General features: G+C 40.6%; 1 protein-coding gene across 2 annotated transcripts in view; it reads left to right on the top strand.

Annotated features, from left to right (window-relative positions):
- The first annotated feature begins 4,149 nt into the window (after window positions 1-4,149).
- LOC138589670 (forkhead box protein J3-like) overlaps window positions 4,150-15,228 on the top strand; it is a 57,061-nt gene continuing 45,982 nt past the window's right edge. For both annotated transcript variants that reach the window (XM_069660070.1, XM_069660069.1), the window contains exons 1-3: window positions 4,150-4,232; window positions 13,516-13,639; window positions 13,940-14,415. In XM_069660070.1, coding sequence (XP_069516171.1) covers window positions 14,056-14,415 — 360 coding nt within the window. In that variant the 5' untranslated portion in view covers window positions 4,150-4,232; window positions 13,516-13,639; window positions 13,940-14,055. The remainder of the gene's footprint in view (window positions 4,233-13,515; window positions 13,640-13,939; window positions 14,416-15,228) is intronic.

The following is a 15,228-nucleotide window of genomic DNA, read 5'->3' as shown; positions in this document are numbered from 1 at the left end:
CTTATAACACATTAATAAATTATATCATACACAACTCAAATAATGCTTTACTTATGGTTTACAGAAGATGTGTATCAATTTTACAGATCACAGTGAGTCAATAATGGCAGGCTAATGTTTTATTAGAATAAAAAAAAAAACAGAAAAAGAGTATCATCAAACGTTAACTGCGAAAGCCTTTTAATTAGTTCCACGCACTTTGTTTAAATTTCCTTTCAAACTGCTCCTCAGGCTCCAGGATGTCAAACTTAAGATCCTCGTTGTTTCACCTACGAAAACAGTGTTTAAATCATCAAACTATCATCAACAGAAATGTCTTTAAGATCCACGTTATCATAGTCACAATTATAAATCAGTTATCTCCAAAAACCGTTATATCTGCATCATTTCTGTGTTTACTGAGTTTCCCTCCATTGTTGCATTTCTGCGCAAGCGCAACTCTAATCTCTCGGCAAGCGGCGTATTCTCGCGAGGCTGGAATGTGCCCTGCCCACATTAAACATGAGATAAAATTATGAAGTTGTGTGACTCAACAAGAAATACTTCATGTATGGTGACCCATAATAACATAACATTATTGTGACACTTAATGTGTATTAATGTCCTCAAAACCACATAATACAAAATGTTTTACCACATATGCAACAGGGGCTATTCATCCCGAAAAAGAGGCAGTATTTCTCAACATTTCTTACATTTGTTGTACTCCTTAACGCTATTGTCCATCTCCTTAACGTTTAAAAAGAAGTGAATAGCCTCAAACCTATATTAAAACAATGATTTTGTGCCTCAATACACCCTTCGGTGACCCCTCAAGAAACTGCCGATTGATGAGGGTTTTTTGTCTGCCTCCTTCAGTATACCTAGAGCTAAGCTTACTGTAACGTCGGAGAGCCAGCAGGATCAAACCGGGCATAGCCAGTCGTGCTGCCCAATCATCACAAGGTAGGGGGAAGGCACCGAAGATGTTCACGCAGCCAACAACAGACAGATGTTTTCTCTAATCATAAACATACACCACCAATGTTTCTACTATGAAATGATTCTAACTCAAAATACTGCAGGCTTAATACAGACGTTCCCCACAAGACTAGAAACAGCACATATACTATCTAAGATGAAGTGTATAACCTCATAAAGTCAAGTTAATATACTGAAAATAAACCCAGCAATGGTTAGATAGAGAATTACATCAGATTTTCAGCTAATAGCCACGCTGATCACATTTTGTCCTAAGAATGTGAACAAACATTTCATTATTGATGGTGAGGTCAGTTCTGCGCTCAAGGGTTGCATCTCCGAAGGATGAAACATATGAGGAATCATTTAATGACTTTAAAGATCAATAGTTATTCACGGTGGCCAGCCTTTGAAGAACATTTGATTAATGAATGCAAAACACAGAGCACATTCAGAGAGCCGACAATAGGCTTTTAAAAGCATGTCCACACATTGTGTTAGGTTAGAGAGCCCTCTGGCGGCGGATTTATGAATTACACAGTTGGCTCAGGAGAATTTCCAAGATTAAAAAGTTATCCATCTGCTTTTTTTTATTTCTTAATGTAAATGTTTCAAACTTCAAAACAGAGCTGCAGAGTATGTTTTTGTCAACATTATAAAGGTATTCATTCACTTTTTTAGAAATGTTTCACATAATCCCACGTTTTGTTGTTGTTGTTTAGAGCTATAATTAAGCATTACTGACTGACTGTGATTCACAAGTATGTCATTAATGGAAAAAATAGAACTTCCAACGTCGTACTTTGCTGGTGAAAATCCTCACAGTCAATAAATAATATTTCATTAAGCACTGCATGCACTCCTACCATCCAGAGGAGTGCAGCACTGAGTTGTTTCTAAGCTTACAAACAAATAACGTTTTTTTCCATGCCTGACTTAATGTGGCGGTGTTAAGTGATTCTGGAAGAAATTTTATAAAGAGAATGCAAAGCAGAAGTGCACTTTTAGTGGTTTTAATTGCTGGTGTTTGCAGGGGGCTTGAATATCCCCTGCAGAAATCAAGACATTTGAAAATACCCTGCTTTGTATATAAATATATTTATTTATGAAATTATTTTACAACAAAAATGTAATCACCTTATCAAAAAAGTGATTGATGTCTCCCACTTCTCAAAAACTCAAGTGTTATGCGCACTGGACATGTCAAGCTTCCACATCACTCTCATGCAAGTTACACATTCGAGCACACTCTGTGCTTATCTAGTTATGATATCATAAAATCATGTTTGCTTTAAACTCAGAGTTAAGGTGAGCACGGAATAACTTTTTCCCTTAAGCAGTTAAATGTAAAAACAACAGCCCTCTAGTCTCAAACTCTGCACATACGTCATTCTGCACATTGAAGGTCAAACAGGCGATTTAAGTAACAACGCAGGTAGGTAAACACCAAGCCAGTAAAAGAGTACCTTACCACATCATTGAGGATTTGCCAAAAGAATTCTGCAATTTGCAGTCAAGCTGTGTTTCAATATCTTCACATTAGTGCTTCGTACCACGAGTGCAGAAGAGGCATCCTGAGCATTGTATCAAGGCAAGGCAAGATTGTATAATTTCACTGCTCAACAAAAAAAATGTAATTTTTTTGCAACAAATGTCAATGTAAATTTGTATTCAGAACAAATATTAACTTGAGAAACTTTTACATAACATTATTGGTGCCATGTTGTCCTTGGGAAGAAGGGTTTTCATGTGGAGGTTGCACATTTAGCAAAGTACAGCTCATGCTAATTTTTAAGCATGAATGATTTTATGTTCATATTTTCAATGATTTTTCAGAGTGAAGGAAAACCCTGGTCGGCCAATTAATGGAAACACCAACAAACTCAGTGCAGCAGCAACAGCAGGCTCATATGAGACTAAACATTGTAATACACATCCTGGAGACTGTGTAAACTTAGGAGTTGAAATGCCAAACAAGTTTTTGAACTGTGGCTGAAAATCATCGACTCCAACAAAGTGCTCTGACCTATGTCCCAGTAGAAGACCCAGGATGTCTGAGGGGAAGCATCTAAAAGAACTGAAGAGGTCAACAGCTAAATGTGTATGAGTGCAATCACTTAGTAAGTCATGATGCATGTGTGTTGTAACTCTTCTAAACACTGGTTTAGACCAAAATGACTCGGATATTAAGTGTCTAATACCTCTGTAGTAAAAGGCAGGAGAATTATTTACCATTGAACCATTTAGAGGGACATATATTCCAGCTACTTTTGTAGCCTGCAGGGCAGCCTATATGGCACTGCATCTGTTTTCTCACTGGAGGGTAGCCTAGAGGGCATTCATATTTTCTTGCACACTTTGCCACCATTGTTTTTATATTTTATATACCAAAGGGGCATCTAAGAGGGCACTTTTGAGGCTTTGTGCCACCCTAGTATTCTCCCCCTTTGACTCTACAGTGTGATGTTCTCTGCAGTTGAGTGCACTGTGTTTTACATCAAGCTTCTCTTGCAAAGTTATCAACCAATGACAGACATGCAGCCTTACAGAAGAACATTCAAACTATAAAAGGTAAGACATACACTAGCAAGCACGCATTTGGTTGGTTACAACATAACAGTCTAATAGGGGCCACTATTTGCAGTATCTGTTTTGTCACACATTGAGTAGTGTGTAAATATTGTAATGTTTTTCCCTAACATTTTTTTGTGTTCAGTATCTAATTATCAAAAAGACAGTTTGATTTTAGGTTTTATTTAGGTGAGTCAGTGACTGCAATGTCTTAATATCTTCTCATAATAATATTAATATTATAATATTATTTATTACCATTATAATCATCGTTAATATTATATGATAGGCCCATCTGATGTCCTTGTAGGATGTCATTAATATTGAAATTGGGAACTAGTTAAATGGACGTGATTTCATTTTTCCTATTGTGGTGCATGAATTCATCTTCAACGTGCTCCGGCTGGCGTTGGAAGTAGTTCCGGTGGTTTAGCAGCCGAGCGGAGCACACAGACCCGGGATCTTCGTGTTGTTGAGCGCAAACGCGAATAGCGGGTCGAGTCTGCCTGTCATGACTGTCTAGTGACCACAGCAGCGGTCAGTTATCCGCCTGCAGAGCACCGAGCAGGCTGCCCGAGTGACAGCGTCACAGCACCGCTGGAGCTTTTGTCTTCGAGGGGATTTTTCAAGTGCAGAAGAGGCGTCTGGAGCTTCTGAAGCAAGAGTACAAATATTGAGCCGGTTCATGTTCACCCACGACGGTGAGTAGTCTGTGCAGAAGAATTTTTGAATGTCACTCATGAAGGTTTTTAGGACAAATAATGATTTACCTTCATATAAGTGTTTTTACTTAACGGCGTGCTATGACAAGTTCGCTGTCTGTCAAAATCTGAATGCATGCAGACACTGTAGCTTTGGCGTTACCCCAAATGTCCGTTTGATAATGTCAACTTATTTTAACTTTACAGTTGCAATCTGAAGGTACAGTTCAGACAGAAAGGCTTTTGAGTAAGAAAGTGGTGTTTTTAGCTGAAGTTATTCCGGTGTAGAATTGTATTCGACTCGCAAATAGGCATGAAGAGAGGACAGTGCCTTGCACAGCTGAAAACACTTTTAAAGTGATAACAGTGCAAGCTTATAGCACGAGCAACAAAAACAGCTCACAATGATGAGTCCCTGTTAAAAGCAACGGTATTGCATGGAGAGGAGATATTCCTTAAGGTGGTGAATAGACTAACAAGTTTAAACCGCATCCTTTGTTGAAGTAAAGTCGATTTCTGTAAAAGAAAGTCTTAACAGAAGGAAAGTAAGTCATGTCGTGGGAAACAATTAGCTTCAGCGGATTCATAAGATTGAACTAACTTTGTCTCAGGGTGCATTTAATGCCATTGCGTGTATTTAGATTTTTTACATTATTCCCATATACTATAAAGTGAACAGTAGCCATGTTTGTATGACTTTATGCATCATGTTGTGGTTATCATTCAGCACACTTTTAACAGGATGTCTCATTTTCAGTGGCTCCCCACATGACAGGTTTAGGACAATTTGTAAAAATTGCAGTGTTAGGAATCAAATTACCAAGTCATATTGCAATCAGTTTTAGTTTTTTATTGTCAAATCATCAAAAATGATCTCTATATCTAGGTCTAGTTCATTATTTTTTGTTATATTACATACTAACATGTGATTAATATAAGATGCATTCAAATCTTATTTGAAATGTTTTAACTTAAAAGTGATGGGGAGAGAAGATACTGTAACTTGCCATAAATGCTTAAAGGCACCTGTTCTACCTCAGGTCACGCAGGTCACTTGTCTAAAATGAAATATTAAATGGTGCTTTCAGGCTCACCCACTATGGATTTCTTTTCCACAAACATGCTTTGGATGGACCGGTGCATTCTCTTTTCATAAAGACACCATAACCTTGCTGTGGTCCACATACTGTATATACCATGCACTGTGGAGGAGTCATTATCTCTGATCAGGCTGCAGTATGAAGAGCCAATACTATACAATTTCATCTCCTCTAAAAGACATAGACAAGGGGAGATGTGTGTGTGTGTGTGTGTGTGTGTGTTTGTGGGCGACAGGCAGAGAGAGCGTTTGAGAGAGCACCCTGCCTCTGATTTGGATGCGCCTCTAATTCCTATCAAGATGAGAGCTGTCTGAACAGATTTCTCTCATCATTATTTGCACTGAGATTTACTTGCGCTTGTAAATGGTGTTGATTGAGGGTAATTTGGCTTTTTAATTGCTGAACAGCTGCCACACTCATTGCTGATTGCTATTGTAGACTTTCTCAGTAGATCACTCATAGGCCCCTAAATGCCTCATTAAAACGTTACGTAGAATCGCATGAAACGTGAAGAGAAGGAGGCCTCATAATGTTTTACTGATTTGTGTTTTATCATCGGAAAGGTCGTCGTAATTATTGTCAATGTCAGCAAATGCAGCGCTGAGAGCGAGTGTAGTGATGACTTTTTGAAAGTTGAATTAAGGGCTATTTGTGTATACACTACATGCATTTCATTCACTTTGATGAAGATGAACTCCATATGTTAGTGTAGCGGATGTGAGTTTGTCAGAGATTAGAAAGACTCGGATTTCCGTGATTTTACCTCTTTCTGCAGGAAGACAATGTAACTCACATATATTGTCTCCAGGTTGGCCACTGCACATCTGGAACCTCATACAAACAAAGCAGCTCTGTGAGAGCTTTTCTTTGAAATGTCCTAAAAAACACGACAATACAACATGACTGTTACATTAGAGTATATAGCTCAGCCAGTGATCGTACAATGTGTTCCCAGTGTGTAGCAATTAACTTTTTACATTGAGTGAAGACTTTTACTTCTCATTTCCATGTAGAAAATAACACCAACTCTACCGCTTTTGTTGAAAGTGTTAGATTGTAAGAGACAATGAAAATGTAAACCAGTGCCATCAGGTGGACTAAGAAAGTTAAGCTACCTAACATGGACCACAACGTGTGTATAGTTAACACAGAATGCAACATGTAATGTGTTCATGTCAGCCGCTGTACAACTGGAATAATATGCATAAAATAACAACCAACTAAAAGAAAAGGGCACAACAACGTAAGGTTAATAACTGTCACCAATATGCTTTTAATGTTACAATCGATCAGTTTTTCTTTATATAGCGCCAAATCATAACTTATTGGTGAAAATCTGCCTCAATTGGAAGGGCCAAGAAAGTGGGACAGAAAGAGAGAGATGGTTAGAGACAGACAAACTGAGCAACAACGACAACAACAACAACAGATAACGCAGACTTATGGCCAATGCAATTCAATGCCAATAATAATAGTAACAAAATGTGTAATATTAGCAAAAACAAGTATGGTAATGATAATGAAGTATGACTGCTAATAGCTAATAATTGTAGCAGTTCAAGTCCAACAGGTCTAATATTATCATTACCGCTGCAATAATAATAATAATAATATAAGTAAGATACTAATACTTGATTAGAATTTAGTTACAAATGAGGCTATTCAAATAAGACAGGAAAGTAAGAAGACAGTAAAGTAGCTGCAGCAGCGTTTCATCAGACAACTTACCCTCATCAATGTTTAGCAGCGCTGGGAGGGGAGCTATGAACCTCGTAGGTATGTTGTGGGAGATTTGCAGTAACTGAATTACTGCTCAATTAAATGCAATTCAGAAGAACTAAACAACATTGCAGACTAATAAACAACATTCAGCAAAGTAAATTTAGGAATGAATAAATAATGTGCACACAAAACCCCACTGAAAAATATCACATTTGAGTTCCAACTGCCCCGTATGCAGCTGAAACAAGTCAAACTAGGTAATTACAAAGGGTCAGCGAAGAATAAAAGCAGCAACAAAAGAGATTCATAATGAGCTTTCATCAGGGATGATGTGCGACACGCATCTCCTAATCCAGCCACTGGCAATATGGTGTCCTGTACACGCCCCCACATAGTCTGTGACTTAGGATTGGTCAGCAAAAGGAACATTTGGGTAGAGATGTCCTGAGATGCAGAGGTCACACTTGTTAAGTCAGCGACATCAGCTATCGCCAGGCTTGGTACACCTGTTTAATCCGTCTTTGGTGTTCCTTTCAGAGTCCACAGTCAAGGGGGACTATGCCCTCCTCAAAATTACAGGTGACAGAAGGACAGTCTGAGTCAATCATTCCACACTCAAGTTTCCCATTGGAGAGGGTTGTGTGGGATTTCTTGATGTCCTTGACCCTGAGAAGGTCAGTCTCTAACCCACGCAACCTGCCTAGCTGCGTGACTTTTGCCATAGCCATCCTCTGAAATGTTTTCTTTTATCAGCAAGACGTCTGTCGATATTTGTGCATTTTCTGTGGCCGACAAAAAGTCAAAACAAACGAGGCTTAGATGGCATCACACTCTCCAGCGGGCTCGCCTTCAGGTTGACTGTTTTACTGACAATACATCTATAACAATGGTGTATGCAGTTACTGTACTGCAAAACATCAACTCTCTCCCACTCTCAAATTGAGTAAAATTAAACCATTAAACTATAGAATTTGTTAGGAATACAAATAGTGCAAAGTGAGGAATCTATATGAATTAATTAACTATTCATCAAAGCGATGGCCTGGACGCTTAGGTACATTAGAATGGAAGACACAGCATGCACATCATGCACAAGTCTTCCTTTTACAGCACAGACGTACAGATATCCTCTTTAACGTGCTGTGAGGAAAAATGTTTGTCAGTCTTAGCCGCAGCCCTGATCCCTGTAAACAGACAGACTATAAGCTCACCTTTTCATACGGCTGCTATTATACAGTATCTGTTTCCTGAAGGAAAAAGGTATGATTATGCTTTTAACAAATGCCAACACCCACTCCCTTCAGTTGTATGGATTGATACGTGGGAGCCGTCTTCTGCACTTTATCATAAACACAGAATTGCTTTTAAAAAAAGGTGAGGAAAAGGTCTCATTAGCTTTGGGCAGAGGCCCTCTAATCCGCCTCTGAAATCATCAGGTAAATATCGGTGCTACTTGGTCAACAGGTCATTTTAATTACCACAAGTTATATCTATAATCAGCTGTTTAGCAATTAGACAAAGTTTTAATGAAATGATCTGATGTAAAAGGTGATGAACAGACCCCTAAGTACTACCAGACTATAAAATCAGCTGTTCTGTAGATTAATTAGGTTTATACTTATATTTGCATGCTGCTCTATCATCATGCTGGGAAGGTGAAAATGACGACAGACGGACTCTCTCTTTTTAAGTACCTAAGTTCTCTGAGTGCTCCCAGTCATTGTGATTTTTGTCTTGTCCCCGGGAAAGTACACATAATTTGAATTCAAATGCAGCAAATCCTTTTATCTAGTCAAAATCCTCTTTGATTCTGTTAGCAAAGCATTGCTTTGATTTGAAAGAGAAAGATGTAAAAGATAAGATGGGGGATGATCACTTTTAAAGGGCTGTCATTTAGATTGAACTCAGCAGCGGCGCTGCCAGCGACGAGAGTTCAGTGCAGGGCCTCTATTGTGAACCTGATGTAAAGCCTGTGTCTTACACACGCTGAGAGTGTTGTTGCACTCTCCTGGTTATATTTTAATGAGTAACAATTGTTAGCCAATTTGCATGTAAAACAATGTAATTATAAACAAGCATCAAAAAGCTGTAATACTTCTAAAAAATGTAAATTACTCTCCATTATAAAGCGCAACAAAACCTAAGCCATGCCTCCAAGCCAGGGCCTCGAGGTTTTGGATGCTTGCTTCCATTATTAATGTTATTCACAAGCCAAACTTTTTAGGTTGTTGCAGTTGGGCTCTTTAATCTATTTTTGCTGTAAATTAATGAATTTTTAAAGAGGACTAGTCCTTGCTGAATAGGGCTGGTTGTGGGAATGTAGTTTGAGTCGTTGTGATGCAGAGCTATAGCCCCCTTTACTGTGCAAAGCATGAGTTCACAAACAGCATCCCATGCCTCTCTTGGGACCGCTCGTTGGGGGAGTATGCTGAAATGCTGCACTCCTATGTTTTATTTATGACAAAATATGCCTTTTTAACTCCGCCGTTGTCAGAATCTGGAATTGTGATAGCTTTTTCCTAGTCGGCAGTGCTAAGTCTTCTGGGTCGCTAACTCCCTCTACCTTGGCAGATGTTTTCAGGTGTTGTGTTCTGTGTGGGCTTAGTGAGTTAAATATTTTATTCTAAGCCTTCAGGGATTCTGAGGAACCTACTGATTTCCTTGCCTCCTTTCAATCTGATTTCCTTTCAGACCTTAGAAAGATTGTGTGAATCGGTACTTTCAGTTTCATTTAAGATGCCACTTGATTGACTTCCTTGACACGGGCCATTCGCCAGTTTCACAAACGGCTGTCACGGATAAATCATCTTCCTCGTTTTTCCCTTTTTTCTTTACCAGCATTACTTTTTCCTGACCACTCGCTTTAAGAACTAAGGACACAAAATGTATCTCAGTTTGAAACGGTGCATTACATGGATGCCTCTCCAGGTCTCCTTTGAGAATAAGTAGACAGTATCAAACGATAATTGCTTAACCCAGCTCCATTGAGAGATGAGCAGGCAGCCACCATAAGGGCAGCTGATTTGCCTTGATATCTTATAATTGAACCTTTTCAAGGAGATGTTTTCTGGTGCTGAAGCAGAAAGTAATTAAGACATTCAATACTGCTTTTTGGACCTTTTCCTCCTTGCTTTGAATGGCCCACACTCCTAGACATGTCAGCGCTCAGTATGCCTACAGACTTTCTTTTCACACATTAGCCTTACCCTTGCCAAGGCAGTCCTTCCCAGAAACCCCCTCTGCTCCGCGCGCTCCGGGTGGCTATTTTGTCATTACTTCATTTTCCTCAGAAAATATTTTGATGCCTCTTTCTTTTGGCTCCCTCCCCCCCTTCTCTCACCCATCCCCCGTCACTCCATTCAAAGTTCTCTATTAAAATGCAGAACTGTAAAGCCTCTCTCAGTCTAAAAGCCTGCTAGCAGCAGGGGACTGTTAGCTGTTAGTGATGCATACAGCTGAGTGAGTGCATCACAGCTACAAAGTCTAATGGGTGAATACATTCAATCACACACAGACCCTCAACTCTTTTAAAGGGACAATGTTCCCAGTCATGAAAGCTCCAACCACAGTGCGGCGAGCCGTGTATTTAAATTCTTTGGAGGAGAAAGATTTCTTGTTCATAAGTGTCCAAATCCTTGCTCTTCTTTTCATATTAGTGCTTGTAATCTTTTTCTGGAAGTACCAGCTAAAATATCCTAACTTTCAAGTTACCAAAGTAAACTTTTTACATGTTCTTTTTTTCATTGGGTTAAAGGTGCAAATATGAGATGCAACATATTCTCTTTATTCCAGATTTCAAACTCATTTGATACCGACTTATGTTGGCCAAATGTTTATCTCAGAAAATGTATGTTCCCACCCACACATAAGTGTTCAAACTATTTCATCAAGCACTACTTTTCTCTATGATCAGCTGCCAGAATGTCCCCTCTCAGCTACCTTTATTTTCTATTTAACTACCGCTCTTTGAAACCTGCATGGCTGCTTAAGTTTTTGATGTTTCCTGATCAGCGATATAAAGTTTACACATTTTGATTTTTGACAGAATACTAGTTATTTAGGTAACTGCGTGAGCACCTAATTATTGAATTACAATTAGTGCTCTACCTGCTCTGAAATAAGGAGATCCTCTTAATGAGAAGTTTTATTTCTAAACATGCAATTAAACATGCATCCATAGAATCTATTTAGGGTGTTAATTGATGTCATAGTGACCATATATCTGATCGTTATAACAACATATTTTTTAAAGAGACACCTGCATTTAATAAATGTAAAAACTGACATCATATGTAGACAGTTCTGATATGGATCTGAACCCGAGTATGCTGTATGATGCATGATTTTTTCAGTGTAAGTATTTGTCCCTGAAATGCTGATATTTACATAAAGCAACATCCACAAAAAACAAACTTCCTGAGTACAAAGCTATCAGTTCAGAGAGATTAGCACTAAACCTCTGTTTTAAAAACATACAATACATTTCTATAGAAACCAATAGCCATAAGTTAAGCATAAATATGCTGTAAGCTGTCTTCTCTGCAGTGATCATTTTTTTCTCCCATGATACCATGCGGGCCTCGGAGGCTGATGTGAGACACAGCAGGCATCAGAAACAAAAGGCGCAGTGCTGAGGTTGGCCCGGTCACTGTGGGACCAGTTGACTGAGTCGACTGGGTAATTGGTTGCGTCTACCCGACCAGCAGGGCCCCTCTCCCCAGAAGCCAAGTCATGCCCCTCCTTTTTTCTCTCTCCTCTCTCTTCTATTACTCATCATCCCAATGCCTCACCAGGCTAGCGGTGCGAAAGCTCCACCGTGCCGCCGTGCAGCCAGCCCACGCTCCCAAACTCCTCAACAACAACATCCACGGCGGCGCAGCAGGTCAGGGCTTGTGGCAGGCTGATTTGCAGCTTGAGCCTCCTTTTAATGAGGGGAAAATAAGTACTTGTTGTTCTTTGTCTTGTGTGTCTACACCCCCATTCCCACCTACCCACCACCACAACATCTAGCAGTGCTACCTTCCCTTTAGCGGGAAAAAAAAGGTGCGCTAATTAAGATGGCTTCCTGGGATTTGGAAGAGGAGGGGGGTAGCTATGGCTTCTCCCACAGTGGCAGAGCCTTGAGGAAGATATGGGGGTGGTGTTGTGCAAGAGGCCTCATCGGGCATATCTCTCATCTCCCTCCTTACCCAAGTCCCACTGCCTGGCTTGTTTGGCTTGATGAGTCTGCGGCTAAACATTTGTTTTTTCTACTTGTAATTAAGCAAGATTTTTGCAGGAGCCGAGCTTTTCCCTTCTTCTTCATCCCGGCTCTCCAGGGGGATTGGTGCAAAGAGAGACAGAGCGGTTTGTGTTCCTTCTGGAAGGAAGGCTTATTGAAGTTCTCCCACCTTGATTATATACAGTGAGCATGAATGGTAAAGCGTGGGCCAATAGGCTCTTTGTTGTTCAAGGACATACCAAGGTTACTGCATGGGACGGTAGATGAAGGTTTAGAAGTAGAATTCTATATCTGTAGGAGTCTGAATTCATCCAGCCATTGCCAACTGTTCACTGGCATTGGCCTTCTCTGCCTCTATCTCTTTTATAATACTCGTAGGCTTACCTGCATATGGCAGAATTTCGGACATTTATGGATCAGAAGCACGGAGCTCTAAACAAGGCATGTTTTCTTTGTTGAATCAGTGCTGTCTGAATGCAACATCTTCACTCCAGCGATGAGTAACAGTTACATGACATTCTCAGTCCTGTTGTGACAAATCTACGAACGCTCTGTGACTGACTGAAGTACAGAACAATTGATGAGTAAGATCTCTCTCATGTACCGAATCATTGTCTTTGTTTTTTTCCTGAATAACGCTAAAACTATTTGCAAAAGCCCCCTCTGCGAAAAATAAAGTTCCTCCTCTTCTTTCCCAGGACACATTTTTAAGTTCAGCGCGTTCTAAAAATAGCTCCCAAATTAAAATGTTGAGTCTTCTTGAGTTTTTTTCATTGTTTGTGTCTGTCGTCTGAGCAGGATCTAAGACGCTCGGGGGGTGGGGGGGTGGGCATGGACTTGACAGGAGAGTGAGGAACGTCGAGAATCAGAGAATGGGAGCACGGTGTGGGGAGGGGAGAGGGGGGGTTTATACAGAGAGGGAAAGGGGACGAGCCTTTCGGCTCCTCTAGAGGGTTGGAATTCCTCCCGAGCTGTTCCCCCCATTTGGCAGGCACTTGTGAAAACAATTCCCCAGCTTTTAGTCACTCTGCAGATCCAATTGCCATTTCCACTTTGGAGGGAACGAGAGTGAGAGGCAATCCAGATAGACAGAACACAGAGAGAGAAAGAGAGAGGAGTTTTAATCGGGTTGGACAGATGCCGAGGCCAGTTGAGCGGTTGTGCGATATTAATATCTTATGAAGGCTGTCTGGCAGTGCGAGCTCACCGTCTTGTGTGGTTCTGTGTTTGTGCTTTGCAGCAGCGGCCATCGCAGTGGCTAAATGAAGAAGTTGTGAACATGCAGGAGGAAAGGATTCTACCTTTCACTTCGGTGACTTCCCCAGATGCTTTGGCCCAAAGAAAGATGGAAAGGAATGGGAAGAGTAAGACACTTAACTCATACCTAGTCCCCATACTGCTTTGCTTTTAACTGTGTAAAAACTAGAATACAGCTGTTTGATAAAAGTTTTATTAACCATAGTTCACTTTGCATGCCATATTTTTGTGCAGTGTTAAAGACCAAATGATGAACATGCCAGAATCTGTAGTTTTCCATTATACACAGCTACACTGTATTTGGAAAATAATGTGAGAGTTAACATCTGTGTGTCTCTGCCAAGTGTGCTTCTGCTCCAGCTAAAGGAGATGAATAGTCGTAGTAAACAAACCTCCTGCTCTTCCAGACATGAGCCAAGACTGCTGCACAGCACCGATTCAGTGAGCCAACAGGAGATCCTCCATACGCCACGTTGCTGAGCCCCTCACCCTTCCCCTTTGACCCCCCTGAAGTACAAGAACCATGACCTCTGAGCTGGAGAGCAGCCTGACCTCCATGGACTGGCTCCCCCAGCTCAGCATGAGGGCAGCCATCCAGAAGGCGGACGCTGGACACCACCACGGCCACCACCACGGACACCACCACCACGTTCACCATCACGGGCACGGGCCTGGCAAGAAAATCACCCATCTGGACCCGGGGACAACGCTTGACCAGGAGGAAGCTGCACAGCACAGAGACGGTAAACCGCCCTACAGCTACGCCAGCCTCATCACATTCGCAATCAACGGCTCGCCACGCAAACGGATGACCCTCAGTGAGATCTACCAGTGGATCTGTGACAACTTCCCCTACTACAGAGAGGCGGGCAGCGGCTGGAAGGTAAGACCAGACAACACATATATTTGATATGCAGTCTTGCTTTTTACAGTTAAGATCCTACAACTGGTTCCAACTAGTGCGGAAGGTAAAAGGCTTGTGTTTGCTAAATACTCAAAGCTAATTGTTTTTTTAATCAATCAGGTAGAAAATATTCAGGTTGCAGGCTCCTCCTTTTTTAACTGGTGTTGACTGTCAATCTTTCAACAAACACCAACGACTCTCTAACCCACTTAATTCAGAGAAAAACATTCTCATCACATTTGGAAATCTAACTGGAAGTTTGTTTTTGCAGTTAAACAAAAGACACAGACACGGGGAATCATGTTAGTCCACCAGGTTCTGAGACTAGGTCAAAAATGAGCAGAGACCAAGTACACATATTAGAGTCTTATTAGACTGCCACTGATTTGACTGTGGGACAACGTGGATCTGAATGGATCTGAAACCACCCTACCTCTGATCGCTTGGTTTTTCATGATCACAGCAGGCAAAAATATTCAGTCCTTAGCTTCTGCAAACAGTCATCTTTTTGGGTGGAAATTGTGATTCACAGATATTTTAAAAAGTATTTTAACTTTTAACTATAACTATAACTTTTTAAAAGCATTGTTCACGATTTTTCTCCGACCTTGTTCTTAGGATATACAGTTGGTCTTGTTGACTGAAGTTACTGCTGGTGCACTCAATATCAGCACGGCTGTGATTTAGTTTGATAATTACAGACGTGCTGATTTCAGTACAACAGCACATCATTGAGTGTGATATTGCTTTTATACAACAGTTCTACAGGCAGTAGCAGTAAGAGGCAACAAC

The sequence above is a fragment of the Semicossyphus pulcher genome, unplaced genomic scaffold, assembly GCF_022749685.1.
Source record: "Semicossyphus pulcher isolate SPU_LCO1_2020_fin unplaced genomic scaffold, fSemPul1.0.p SCAF_13, whole genome shotgun sequence".
NCBI lineage: Eukaryota > Metazoa > Chordata > Actinopteri > Labriformes > Labridae > Semicossyphus > Semicossyphus pulcher.
Note: the sequence above shows the minus strand (reverse complement) of the source record. Positions and strands in the feature narration are given on the sequence as shown.